At 41.8% G+C, this 13,379-nt stretch overlaps 1 protein-coding gene across 2 annotated transcripts; it reads right to left on the reverse strand.

Moving 5' to 3' along the window:
- Positions 1-770: 770 nt before the first annotated feature.
- On the reverse strand, positions 771-12,523 carry thumpd1 (THUMP domain containing 1). Of its 2 annotated transcripts, XM_061913500.1 has the most exons (7): positions 12,401-12,523; positions 11,939-12,133; positions 9,563-9,722; positions 9,126-9,211; positions 4,341-4,503; positions 985-1,588; positions 771-823 (listed from the first exon to the last, which is right to left on the reverse strand). In XM_061913500.1, the coding sequence occupies exons 1-7, from the start codon at positions 12,401-12,403 to the stop codon at positions 799-801; spliced, it is 1,236 nt and encodes a 411-aa protein (XP_061769484.1). In that variant the 5' UTR covers positions 12,404-12,523; the 3' UTR covers positions 771-798. The 2 variants fall into 2 exon arrangements, with proteins under 2 accessions (XP_061769484.1, XP_061769476.1); XM_061913492.1 differs by lacking the exon at positions 12,401-12,523 and having other exon boundaries at positions 11,939-12,163.
- Positions 12,524-13,379: the final 856 nt, after the last annotated feature.

The raw sequence follows: 13,379 nt of genomic DNA on the forward strand, positions 1-13,379 counted from the left end.
ATTGAGACTCACTGACTTTGGCTCATTTTCTGTGAAGAACATATATCGGAATACATATTTAATGACCAGACACCCATACACCTCTCCTCCACATTTCTATTACATATAAGATGTCTGAGTCCACTGGACCCGGGGGCTAATAGAAGTGTGGAAATTGATGCATCCACACACAGAGCAGGCCTAGACCGGAGGACAAAGTGTAGGTACACAGAACATCAGATGGTCAATTGTGCGAGAAAATGAGAGCAGACAGTGTCGATAATGCTGAAACCTTGTGTGAAGTGAATTATATTTATATAGCGCTTTTCTCAAGTGACTCAAAGCGCTTTACATAGTGACATCCACTAAGTTACATTTAAACCAGTGTGGGTGGCACTGGGAGCAGGTGGGTAAAGTGTCTTGCCCAAGGACAGAAAGGCAGTGACTAGGATGGAACAAGTGGGAATCGAACCTGCAACCCTCAAGTTGCTGGCACGGCCACTCTACCAACCGAGCTATGCCGCCCCATAGGTGCAGAAACACAAAAGAAGAATCCCTGTGGAATGCAGAAACTGACAAATTTTCCATGCCACGTTTATATTATTGTTACTCAGCCAGCGTTTGTGGGTCTGATGGACCTGTTGCATTTTGTGTCTTTTAGTGCCTTGCAATCAAACACTTTTATGTTAAAATACTAAACAGATGTTTACCATATCCCTATAAACATTAAATTTGTAAGAACAATATGAACATTTCACAAGGGTTAATTGAATAAAATGAGTCAAAACACATAAGGGCAACTTTTTATTGGGGGGAACTTTACAGAAGTGTGAAACAGGATGACCTGGTGAACACGAAAGTAAAAGGAAAATAGTTAAGATACATTAAAAAAATGCTGAAGATTGAAAACAGCATAACACATAAAAACATACATTGTTATTTTTGCTGAACTTGACTGATGGGTTATGGACTTAAAAACAAGCATTCATGTAAGAAAAGACTCACTCTCCATCTCCTTTATCTTCGCGGTCATGTGTCTTCTCTTCTTCCTCCACGTCTCCTTTACCTGCCATCTTCTGCTCCTCAACACCTTCATCTTCTAACACTTTTCTTTCCTTCTCCTCCTCGGATACTTTTACTGTGTCGCCTTCCATCTCTTCAACTTTGTCGTCTTTCTTTCCCTCCTCTGCTGCTTTGTCGCCTTCTTTCTCTTCTACTTTGTTGCCTTCCATCTCTTCAACTTTGTCGTCTTCCTTTCCCTCCTCTACTGCTTTGTCACCTTCTTTCTCTTCTACTTTGTCCCCTTCCATCTCTTCAACTTTGTCATCCTTTCCCTCCCCTGCTGCTTTGTCGTCTTCCTTTCCCTCCCCTGCTGCTTTGTCGTCTTCCTTTCCCTCCCCTGCTGCTGCCGCTTTGTCACCTGCCTTCGCAGGCTCCTCCGTCTTGGGGACGTCTTCTCTGACCACTTCCTGCAAGTTGTACTTCTTGTACACCGTGTATTCTCTGGCTACGCTGACACAGCACACTCCCTTGATGACCTCCAGCATGATGGTGAGGTCCGGCTTGGTCAGGTTCACTCTGTTCTTGGAGTTCATCTTCCCCACCAAGCCTGAAAGAAAAAAAAACACAAGTTGTGGATGTTGTTCCACTCCCGCCCTGTAGGCAGCGCTAACAAGTAGGCACCAGCTACAAACTGCTGGGTGTTTTTGTTACACTGCTAACCAACCCACTTGCAAAAATAGCTTGTCTGTTTATTTATTGGTCTGCTGCACATTGTTGGAATACAAAAAAGGTTTTAAAATCTACAAAAATAGAGCAAATTGGTAGAAATGTGAATACAAAAGGCTGGAATGTTGATAACTTACAATCTAAATATTTATTTAAAAAACGGTGGTCAACATTAGGCAAATCCAGCCAATCAGAAGACATTCATTCTCAGCAAAAAAAGGGTGTGTATACCTGAAATTAACAAAACACCCCCCCAAAAAAATGGTTGTATATTTGTGTTAGGTGGTGATAATGGGAATTTGGTATCGTTTCGATACCCAGTAAATAGCTAGCTGTTATCGCCGATAAGGGTACCAAAACATCTGACTTGAAAAGTCAGCATCGTTAAATAATTGTGTGACCTGGTTAGTTAGTCGATTAGTGAAGTGAATTGAATTATATTTATATAGCGCTTTTCTCTAGTGACTCAAAGCGCTTTACAAAGTGAAACCCAATATCTAAGTTACATTTAAACCAGTGTGGGTGGCACTGGGAGCAGGTGGGTAAAGTGTTTTGCCCAAGGACACAACGGCAGTGACTAGGATGGCGGAAGCGGGAATCGAACCTGCAACCCTCAAGTTGCTGGCACGGCCGCTCTACCAACCGAGCTATACTGGAAGAACACAGGAAAAATATTTTATGAACAATGTAAAAAAAATAATAATAATAATAATAAATCCCTTTACTACATTGTATTGCAGAGAATTGATGGAAAAAGTGGTAACTGCAAAACAAAAACACAAAAAAGCAACAATGTTCAGCAACAGAAATGTAAACAAAACAAATTTTAACATTCCACGCCGATATTTGTGAAAAATTACGCCAGTAGTCCGGAAGGCAGGGAGGGGAGGGGCAAGGACAGAAAGAGACAGGGAAAGAAAGTGAAATAAGAGATAGAAAAAAGAAAGAGAAAAATATAAAAGTTAAGTTAAAGTATGACTGTCACACACACACTAGGTGTGGTGAAATTTGTCCTCTGCATTTGACCCATTCCCTTAATAGCCCCTGGGAGGTGAGGGGAGCAGTGAGCAGCAGCGGTGGCTGCGCCCGGGAATCATTTTTGGTCATTTAACCCCCAACCCTTGATGCTGAGTGCCAAGCAGGGAGGTAATTGCTCCCATTTTTATAGTCTTTGGTATGACTCGGCCGGGGTTTGAACTCACAACCTACCGATCTCAGGGCGGACACTCTAACCACTAGGGCACTGATTAGGTGTCCTATGAAAGTGTTGAAGAGCAAAAGAAAGAGAAGGAAAGAAAGAAACAGAGAGAAATAATAGACAAAGAAACAAAGAGAAATTGGGAAAAACAGAAAAAAGACAAAAGAAAATGAGATGAAGGCAAATAAAAAAGAGAGAAAGAAATAGTGTGAAAATAAGCGGTAAAAATGGATGGATGGAATTAAGAGGAAAAAGACAGAACGAAAGAGATGGAAAGAGAGAAAAAAGAATGAATTGAAAAAGAGAAAGAAGAGACAGATAAAAGAGCTAAAGAGAGAGAGAGAGGGTACAGATTAAAGAACCAAAGACAGAGAGAAAGAAAGAAACTGAAAATAGAAAGAGATAGGTCAGATTAAAGAACTAAAGAGATACAGAGAGAGAGAGAGAGAGAGAGAGAGAGAGAGAGAGAGGACAGATTAAAGAACTAAAGAGAGACAGAGAAAGAAACTGAAAATAGAAAGAAATAGAGGTCAGATTAAAGAACTAAACAGAGAGAAAGAAAGAAATAAACAGGAAAAAGAAAGCGAGAAAGATAATGTAAAGGAAATAGAGAGAAAGAAAGATAAGGAAACAGAGAGAAAGAATGGACAAAGAAAGAAAGAGAAATTGAGAAAAACAGAAAGCAGACAGAAAAAAACAAAATGAGATAAAGACAAAAACAAAAGACAGAAAGAAATAAAGTGTGACAATAAGCGATAAAAATGGATGGATGGATGAAATAAGAGAGAAGGAGAGAGGAAAGAGAGAGAAAAAAAAGAAAGGACAGATAAAAGAGCTAAAGAGGGAGAGAAAGAAAGAAAAGATTGATAAAAAAAGAGAGAAATAGAGTAAGAGTAAGAGAGAGAGAGCGAGAGACAGATTAAAGAACTAAAGAGAGACAGAGAAAGAAAGAAAGAAACTGGAAAACGAAAGAGAGAAAGAGAAAATAAAGGAAACTGATTGAAAGAAAGAGAAGGAAACCGCAAAAATATAGAAAGGAGACAGAAAAAATGAGAGAAAAAGAAAGAGAATAAGACAGATAAAAGAAAGAGATAAAAAAATCAAGAAAAAGGCAGATAAAAAGGCATAAAGAGAGAGGGAAAGAGGAAACAGGAGAATGTGATGATGGAAGAGAAACTGTAAGAAAAATTATTGATCCATTATCACTACTCACCTTGGTATCAATAGTCAGATGGACACACCCAGACATTATAGGTGGAGAAATACCCAAATGGACTTTCAAATCAAGATGGCCAACAACTTTCAAGATTTTCATGTGTAGTAATACGTATATTATACATCAGGCGGTTGCCTACAGCCACAGCCGGCGCTAATCACATTCCAAATTTAGAGCGCGTGGCGTTGACGTCCAACTCCAGCAAGACGGAAAGTCTACCTGCGACAGATTTGATGACGTCCTCCCTCTTGCTGTGGTTGTTGTTGCGGGCCTTGTAGACCACCTGGTAGGTGGCGGTGTTGGGCCTCTTGAACCAGGGCTGCAGGAAGTTGGACAGGTACTTGAGTATGTCGTCCATGAAGGCCCTGCACGTCCCCATCACCTGGGGGAAGCGACGGGAGGAAAAAAAACACACCAATGTTTCTTGTTCATACTTAACTGGAAGAGACGCGAACATGCTAAAACTGCCGCAAAAATATTTTCAAATCCTATTATACAAACCCCGTTTCCGTATGAGATCGGAAATTGTGTTAGATGTAAATACAAACAGAATACAAATCATTTTCAACACATATTAAGTTGAATATGCTACAAAGACATCATAATTGATGTTCAAACATTTTTTTTGCAAATAATCATTAACTTTAGAATTTTATGCCAGCATTACGTGACAAAGAAGTTGGGAAAGGTGGCAATAAATACTGATAAAGTTAAGGAATGCTCATCAAACACTTATTTGGAACATCCCACAGGTGTGCAGGCTAATTGGGAACAGGTGGGTGCCATGATTGGGTATAAAAACAGCTTCCCAAAAAATGCTCAGTTTTTCACAAGAAAGGATGGGGCGAGGTACACCCCTTTGTCCACAACTGTGTAAGCAAATAGTCAAAACAGTTTAAGAACAACATTTCTCAAAGTGCAATTGCAAGAAATTTAGAGATTTCAACATCTACGGTCCATAATATCATCAAAAGGTTCAGAAAATCTGGAGAAATCACTCCACGTAAGCGGCATGGCCGGAAACCAACATTGAATGACCGTGAACTTCGATCCCTCAGGCGGCACTGTATCAAAAACTGACATCAATCTCTAAAGGATATCACCACATGGGCTCAGGAACACTTCAGAAAACCACTGTCACTAAATACAGTTCGTCGCTACATCTGTAAGTGCAAGTTAAAGGTCTACTATGCAAAGCGAAAGCCATTTATCAACAACATCCAGAAACGCCGCCGGCTTCTCTGGGCCCGAGATCATCTAGGATGGACTGATGCAAAGTGAAAATGTGTTCTGTGGTCTGACAAGTCCACATTTCACATTGTTTTAGGAAATATTCGACATCGAGTCATCTGGACCAGAGGTGAAGCGAACCATCCAGACTGTTATCGACGCAAAGTTCAAAAGCCAGCATCTGTGATGGTATGGGGGTGCATTAGTGCCCAAGGGATGGGTAACTTACACATCTGTGAAGGCACCATTAATGCTGAAAGGTCCATACAGGTTTTGGAACAACATATGCTGCCATCTAAGCGCCGTCTTTTTCATGGACGCTCCTGCTTATTTCAGCAAGACAATGCCAAGCCACATTCAGCACGTGTTACAACAGCGTGGTTTCGTAAAAAAAAAAAAGAGTGCGGGTACTTTCCTGGCCCGACTGCAGTCCAGACCGGTCTCCCATGGAAAATGTGTGGCGCGTTATGAAGTGTAAAATACGACAGCGGAGACCCCGGACTGTTGAACGACTGAAGCTCTACATAAAACCAGAATGGGAATGAATTCCACTTTGATTAGGGGGTGGGAGTTTGTGGTAGCGGGGGTGTATATTGTAGCCCGGAAGAGTTAGTGCTCCAAGGGATTCTGGGTATTTGTTCTGTTGTGTTTATGTTGTGTTACGGTGCGGATGTGTTTGTCATTCTTTTTTGGTGTGGGTTCACAGTGTGGCACATATTTGTAACAGTGTTAAAGTTGTTTATACGGCCACCCTCAATGGGACCCGTATGGCTGTTGACCAAGTACGCATTGCAGTCACTTGTGTGTGTATGTTCAACAGCCAGATACAACATATGACTGAGTTGGCACGCTATTTGTGCAGGTTAAAGGCGGTGGCATTACGGCGCCCCCTAAACATAGTTGTTCGAGTGAAAACTGACAGAAATTCGAGGAAATGGTTGCCCTAAAATTCGGGAGTCTGCCGGAAAAATCGTGAGGAAGCGCCATTCATATAAACCTCGCGGGCCGCACTAACATTATATTTTTTTATCAATGTGCGGGCCGCAAAATAACGTCTTGCGGGCCGCAATTGGTCCGCGTGCCGAGTGTCTGAGACTCCTGCTTTAGACTGTACAAAATGCGGCTGCCAGAACAGGCCATATCACCTCCGTTTTAGCCAGTCTTCATTGGCTTCCAGAAAAATTCCGCATTGAGTTTAAAATTTTAGTCCTGACATTCCATAAGTTGCATTGTGGGGCCCCTCAGTACATCACTGACTAGCTATTCCCCTACTCTTCAGGGAGCAGCCTCCGGTCTTCAGGCCAGGGTCTTCTAAAGATCCCGAAAACTCGTTTTAAAACCCGTGGAGACCTGGCATTCCAGACTATAGCTCCCAGACCCTGGAACAACTTGCACCAGTCCCTCCGTGATCTTGACCGTGTTGAAACTTTTTAAGAAACATTTGCAAACTTCTCTTTTTAGTAAAGCTTTTAGTTAATGCACTTTTTTACTATCATATTTAATCCACTTTGTATTCTTTTTATGATGTTGCCTCTGTTGTTTAAAATTGAATTATTGTTTTACTTCATTTAAGTTTTGTACAGCGCTTTGGAATTTTATCTGCGCTTTATAAATAAAATGTACTTACTTACTATATGCCGGAGCGCTCTATAGTCTGGAAACATACGGTATGTGTGGTTCCTGTTGATATCGTATCGCAGTGGTTCTCAAAGGGGGGTACACGTACTCCTGGGGGTACTTGAAGGTATGCCAAGGGGTACGTGAGATTTTTTTTAAATATTCTAAAAATAGCAACAATTTCTGCGATGAGGTGGCAACTTGTCCAGGGTGTACCCCACCTTCCGCCCGATTGTAGCTGAGATAGGCGCCAGCGCCCCCCGCGACCCCAAAAAGGGATTAAGCGGTAGAAAATGGATGGATGGATAGCAACAATTTAAAAATCCTTTATAAATATATTTATTGAATAATACTTCAACAAAATATGAATGTAAGTTCATAAACTGTGAAAAGAAATGAAACAATGCAATATTCAGTGTTGACAACTAGATTTTTTGTGGACATGTTCCATAAATATTGATGTTAAAGATTTTTTTTTCGTGAACAAATGTTTACAATTAAGTTCATGAATCCAGATGGATCTCTATTACAATCCCCAAAGAAGGCACTTTAAGCTGATGATTACTTCTATGTGTAGAAATCTTTATCTATAATTGAATCACTTGTTACTTGTTATAATTGAATCAGTTATTTTTATATATTTTTTTCCAAATAGTTCAAGAAAGACCACTACAAATTAGCAATATTTTGCAGTTATACAATTTGATAAATCAGAAAATGATGACATAGTGCTGCATTTTACTTCGTTATCTCTTTTTTTCAACCAAAAAAGCTTTGCTCTGATTAGGGGGTACTTGAATTAAAAAATGTTCACAGGGGGTACATCACTGAAAAAAGGTTGAGAACCACTTTTGTATCGGATCATTACCAATACTCAATGCTGTAGTATCAGTATTGTGTTGATTGATTAAAAAAAAAGCTGTTTCAGGACACTCATACTAAAAGTGAATTTAAGCACTTAATGAAGCTTTCATGGTGGACACTGTTTGATCCTGGAACAGATTATTTCCTCAATACTCCCAAATACAGACATGAAAAAAAGACAATTTGGTGATTCAATGTGTGAAGAAAAAAAAAATACATACATATATATACATATATATATATTAGGGGTGTAACGGTACACAAAAATTCCGGTTCGGTTCATTTTCGGTACAGTAAGAAAACAACAAAATATAAATTTTTGGGTTATTTATTTACCAAATTTGTAAACAATGGCTTTATCCTTTTAACATTGGGAACACTATTATTTTAACCACGTTAATCCACATTAAACTGCGTCAAGTTGTTGCTTTGATTAAATAAAATAACAAAACCTTTCTTCTACATATAAAAAGTGCAACATTAAACAGTTTCAAGTCAACTCATCATGCTTAATTTATTACAGCATTTGGGAAGCCTGTAGTAAGTGTTATATTTTTGTCAACACGTGATCGCAGGGACCCTGCCATTCACAACTAGGCTGCTACATTTCTAATGATTACTGTAACTATTGCTGAAAAAATAGTACAATAGCAATAGGAGAGACTATTCATCCCTGAACACCATGGAGTTCAATGAAATAACAGACAGACAGGGCTTTGCTACCCCTAACACACGCACGCACACACACACACACATACACGCACACATAAGCACAGCAAAATGAGCTAACGTTACGCTAAAATCTAATTAGCCTTCACCTCAAGCCAGAACTGCGAGCGAGCTGAGCTGCTGTTTAAGTTTCTAGAATGTCAACGGGCTCCTAGTGATGTTAGTAGTAGTGTTGACTGGGAGGTGTTTTTTATCATTTGGGGAGAGTACGCTGTCCGCTGCTCATCTGCTAAACACCTATCTGCTCGACGCTAAAGCATTGACAACATGCGCTCTGAATACGCACTGCTGATTGGCTGTTACCGCTCTGAATACGCACTGCTGATTGGCTGTTTCATCGCTCTGAATACGCACTGCTGATTGGCTTTGTATGTAACCAATCATATTGTTGTGTGGGTGGGACAATGCTGGGTGCAGAAGAAGCAAAGCAGCTTGTTAAGACTTTAGCTTACAAACTCGTTCGGTACACCCCTGTACCGAACCGAAACAGTTCAATACAAATACACGTACTGTTACACTCCTAATAAATAAATATATATACAAATTTTTTTTTTGGTGTCTCACCGGCAGCATTCGAAGGATCAGACGCGTCTTTTTCTTCTTGGTGGCGTGCAGATCTGACAGGATGTAATGCACCAGCTTGTCTGACTCTACACCAGAAGGCAGAAAAACACAACAAAGACATTTTAGGACTATTTCTGCACAGTTGAAGTAAAGTGAATTATATTTATATAGCGCTTTTCTCTAGTGACTCAAAGCACTTTACAGGGTGAAACCCAACATCTAAGTTACATTTAAACTGAGACGAGGTGGGTAAAGTGTCTTGCCCGAGGACACAACGGCAGTGACAAGGATGGCGGAAGCGGGGATCGAACCTGGAACCCTCAAGTTGCTGGTACGGCCACTCTACCAACCGAGCTGTACCGCTCCAGTTGTAGATACCAGGGATCTTTACATACTGTGATAAAACATTCGAGTCCAGCTCAAATGACAGGGTTTACCCAGATTGTGGGTTCTGATGAAGATGACGTTGTTGGCGCCGCTCTCAAGGGTCTGGAAACGCCGCTCTTGGTAACCAGGGTGCGCTCTCAGCATCTCCACTTCCCTCTTCAGCGCATCGTCCACGTCTTCATCGGGGCAGCTCCCCTCGGCCCCTGGAAACTGTCCAACAGTGTGAAAACCACATTTAAACTGGTTTAAAAGGTAATGCAAAAGCGACTTAATAATAATGTTGTAGCATTAATATATTTCATGTTTTTTGAGCACCAAACGGGTGAAAAATTAATAATCCCTTCACTTACTTGCTCCACTTTTGAGAGAAAAAGGCGCTCAAACGCTCAATTTTGAAGTTAAGGATGTCATGAAAGAAAAATTGTTAAAAAACAATAATAAAACAATCTTTGCTACACATCTTTAAAATTGAGCCCTTTTTTTGTCTTCAAAACTAGTTTGGCTCCATTTGAATTCCATTAAAAACACAATTCTTTACATTCTGTAACAATGATACAATATATGCTTGAATGGTGAATAGTAATGATACGGCTGGGTGATAAAGCAGCACAGTGGAAAAGGGGTTAGTGCGTCTGCCTCACAATACGAAAGTCCTGAGTTCAATCCCGGGAGTTTGTATGTTCTCCCCAGGAATGCGTGGGTTCCCTTAGGGTGCTCTGGCTTCTTCCCACCGCCAAAAACATGCATCTGAGGATAGGTTGATTGGCAACACTAAATTGGCCCTAGTGTGTGAATGTTGTCTATCTGTGTTGGCCCTGCGATGAGGTGGCGACTTGTCCAGGGTGTACTCTGCCTTCCGCCCGAAACGCAGCTGAGATAGACTGCAGAGACCCCCCGCGACCCCGAAAGGGACAAGAGGTAGAAAATGGATGGATGGAAGGACATGTAATCGATATCAGTAAATGCCAAATGTGGTTCTTTTGATGACTGCATCTGGCTCTCAGATAACTCTTAGCTGACGTTGCTTAACACGATAAGTAATGAACAATTCCGCTGGTAATCACAGTGTTAAAAATAACATTCAAATTATAAAACATTCTCATGCATTTTAATCCAACAATCCGTTTTCTATCGCACCTGTCCAAGATGTCGCATTAATGGTAAGAAGTATTATATTTACTTTTGGTTAACTTTAGAATAACAATGTTATTAAAAAGAATAATAAACTTTTTATACTCTAAAAATGTTGGTCTTACTTAAAAATGCACGCATTTAGTTGAATTCAGTGTTAAAAAATAGTATATGGCTCTCACGAAAATACATTTTGAAATATTTGGCTTTCATGGCTCTCTCAGCGGGCTTCATGGTGGCAGAGGGGTTAGTGCGTCTGCCTCACAATACGAAGGTCCTGCAGTCCTGGGTTCAAATCCAGGCTCGGAATCTTTCTGTGTGGAGTTTGCATGTTCTTCCCATGAATGCGTGGGTTCCCTCCGGGTACTCCGGCTTCCTCCCACTTCCAAAGACATGCACCTGAGGATAGGTTGATTGGCAACACTAAATTGGCCCTAGTGTGTGAATGTGAGTGTGAATGTTGTCTGTCTATCTGTGTTGGCCCTGCGATGAGGTGGCGACTTGTCCAGGGTGTACCCCGCCTTCCGCCCGATTGTAGCTGAGATAGGCGCCAGCGCCCCCCGCGACCCCGAAAGGGAATAAGCGGTAGGAAATGGATGGATGGATGGGCTCTCTCAGCCAAAAAGGTTCCCGACCCCTGCGGTAGAGGCACTGACAGTTGCGAACTTTATCGAGGATGTTTTCTCCTAAATCCTTTCAGCAAAAAATATGGCAATATCGCGAAATGATCAAGTATGACACATAAAATGGACCTGCTATCCCCGTTTAAATACGAACATCTCATTTCAGTAGGCCTTTAAACAAGTGAAGACCAAGTCTTTAAAATATTTTCTTGGATTTTCAAAGTCTATTTGAGTTTTGTCTCTCTTAGAATTAAAAATGTCGTGCAAAGCGAGAGCAGTTTACTGGTAAATAAATAAAATTAAAAAAATAGAGGCAGCTCACTGGTAAGTGCTGCTATTTGAGCTATTTTTAGAACAGGCCAGCGGGCGACTCATCTGGTCCTTAAGGGCACCGCGTTGGTGACCCCTGCTCTATTTTATACCTGCATTGTCATTTCCATCCTTTGTAACTGAGCTACCATGTGGAACAATTTCCCTTGTGGATCATTAAAGTTTGTCTTGTCCAGGGTGTACCCCGACTTCCTGGGTTAACATCCGGGGTATTGAAAACACAAACATCCGGGGTCTAAATGCACCAAACGGTGAATGCGCAGCACTACTTCAAAGGATTGCTATATTTTGATGAATACACAATAAAAAATGTTTTCAGAGTGAATAAAGAATGGCACCGACCGTTTCAGCGCCGTAGAGTTTATCGGCGTACTCGTTGAGCAGGTCATAGGCCTCGGAGGTGCACTTCTTCTGGTTATTGTTGCAGGTGACGAGGATGCCTTGCATGCCCACTTCCAGCTCCCTGCCGCCCCGCCACCGTTTGTGGTGCAGCTGGCCGACATAGTGCTTCTTGTTCCGCTTCCTCCCTTCACCCTGCTGCACAGCCGACATAACGATTAATAACCAAGCAATAATAATAATAATAATATAAATAAAATGTCGTCTTGGGTCAGCTGCGTTTAACTAGCTTAGCTTAGCTAGCTTAGCCGCTTCGTTGAGCGCGAAAGTAGCTTTAAGGCGACAGGCTACGATATAAAAGACGTTAAAAGACCACTCAAAGTAGTTAAATGCGTCTTGGGAAACGTGCGGTTAAATTAAAAAAATAAATGAAGTGTGACTTAAGTCACCGAGGACAAACATTACCATGTTTTAGTGCAGATCCTCTACGGAATGGCAGGAGGGACAAAAAAGAGTGCAGTTGCCCACTCTTCAGTGAGGAAAGTAACTATTGGCTGTCCGAGTAGCCACTAGATGACGTCATTGTCTCATTTGCATAGTTTATTGCAGCGGAGGCTGTAGAAGGGAACAATAACGTTGTCGGAGAAAAAAAAGGAGTTAAAAAAGCGTATATTTTCTTTAAATGTATTTCAATGAAATATTAAACTCAAATATTTAATTATGCAAATGAAACGATGACGTCATTTCCTCACTGTTAGGACAGCCAGTCGTTACTTTCCTTACTGAAGAGTTTTTGATTGATTGATACTTGTATTAGTAGATTGCACAGTTCAGTACATCCATCCATCCATCCATCTTCTTCCACTTATCCGAGGTCGGGTCGCGGGGGCAGCAGTCTAAGCAGGGAAGCCCAGACTTCCCTCTCCCCAGCCACTTCGTCTAGCTCTTCCCGGGGGATCCCGAGGCGTTCCCAGGCCAGCCGGGAGACATAGTCTTCCCAACGTGTCCTGGGTCTTCCCCGTGACCTCCTACCGGTCGGACCTGCCCTAAACACCTCCCTCGGGAGGCGTTCGGGTGGCATCCTGGCCAGATGCCCGAACCACCTCATCTGGCTCCTCTCGATGTGAAGGAGCAGCGGCTTTACTTTGAGTTCCTCCCGGAGGGCAGAGCTTCTCACCCTATCTCTAAGGGAGAGCCCCGCCACACGGCGGAGGAAACTGATTTCGGCCGCTTGTACCCGTGATCTTATCCTTTCGGTCATGACCCAAAGCTCATGACCATAGGTGAGGATGGGAACGTAGATCGACCGGTAAATTGAGAGCTTTGCCTTCCGGCTCAGCTCCTTCTTCACCACAACGGATCGATACAACGTCCGCATTACTGAAGACTTTTTGCAGACGATGTGGTCCTGTTGGCTTCATCTGGCCGGGATCTTCAGCTCTCA

The sequence above is a fragment of the Nerophis ophidion genome, linkage group LG01 (assembly GCF_033978795.1).
Source record: "Nerophis ophidion isolate RoL-2023_Sa linkage group LG01, RoL_Noph_v1.0, whole genome shotgun sequence".
Lineage (NCBI taxonomy): Eukaryota > Metazoa > Chordata > Actinopteri > Syngnathiformes > Syngnathidae > Nerophis > Nerophis ophidion.

What these genes read in the sequence shown, in the direction of transcription:
- thumpd1 (XM_061913492.1), bottom strand. Translation starts at nt 12,148, where the DNA reads ATGTCGGCTGTGCAGCAGGGTGAAGGGAGGAAGCGGAACAAGAAGCAC. An exon ending in AACTCTACGGCGCTGAAACG is followed by an intron (nt 9,723 to 11,938) that starts GTCGGTGCCATT and finishes ACTGTTGGACAG; the next exon opens with TTTCCAGGGGCCGAGGGGAG. An exon ending in CATCAGAACCCACAATCTGG is followed by an intron (nt 9,212 to 9,562) that starts GTAAACCCTGTC and finishes CTTCTGGTGTAG; the next exon opens with AGTCAGACAAGCTGGTGCAT.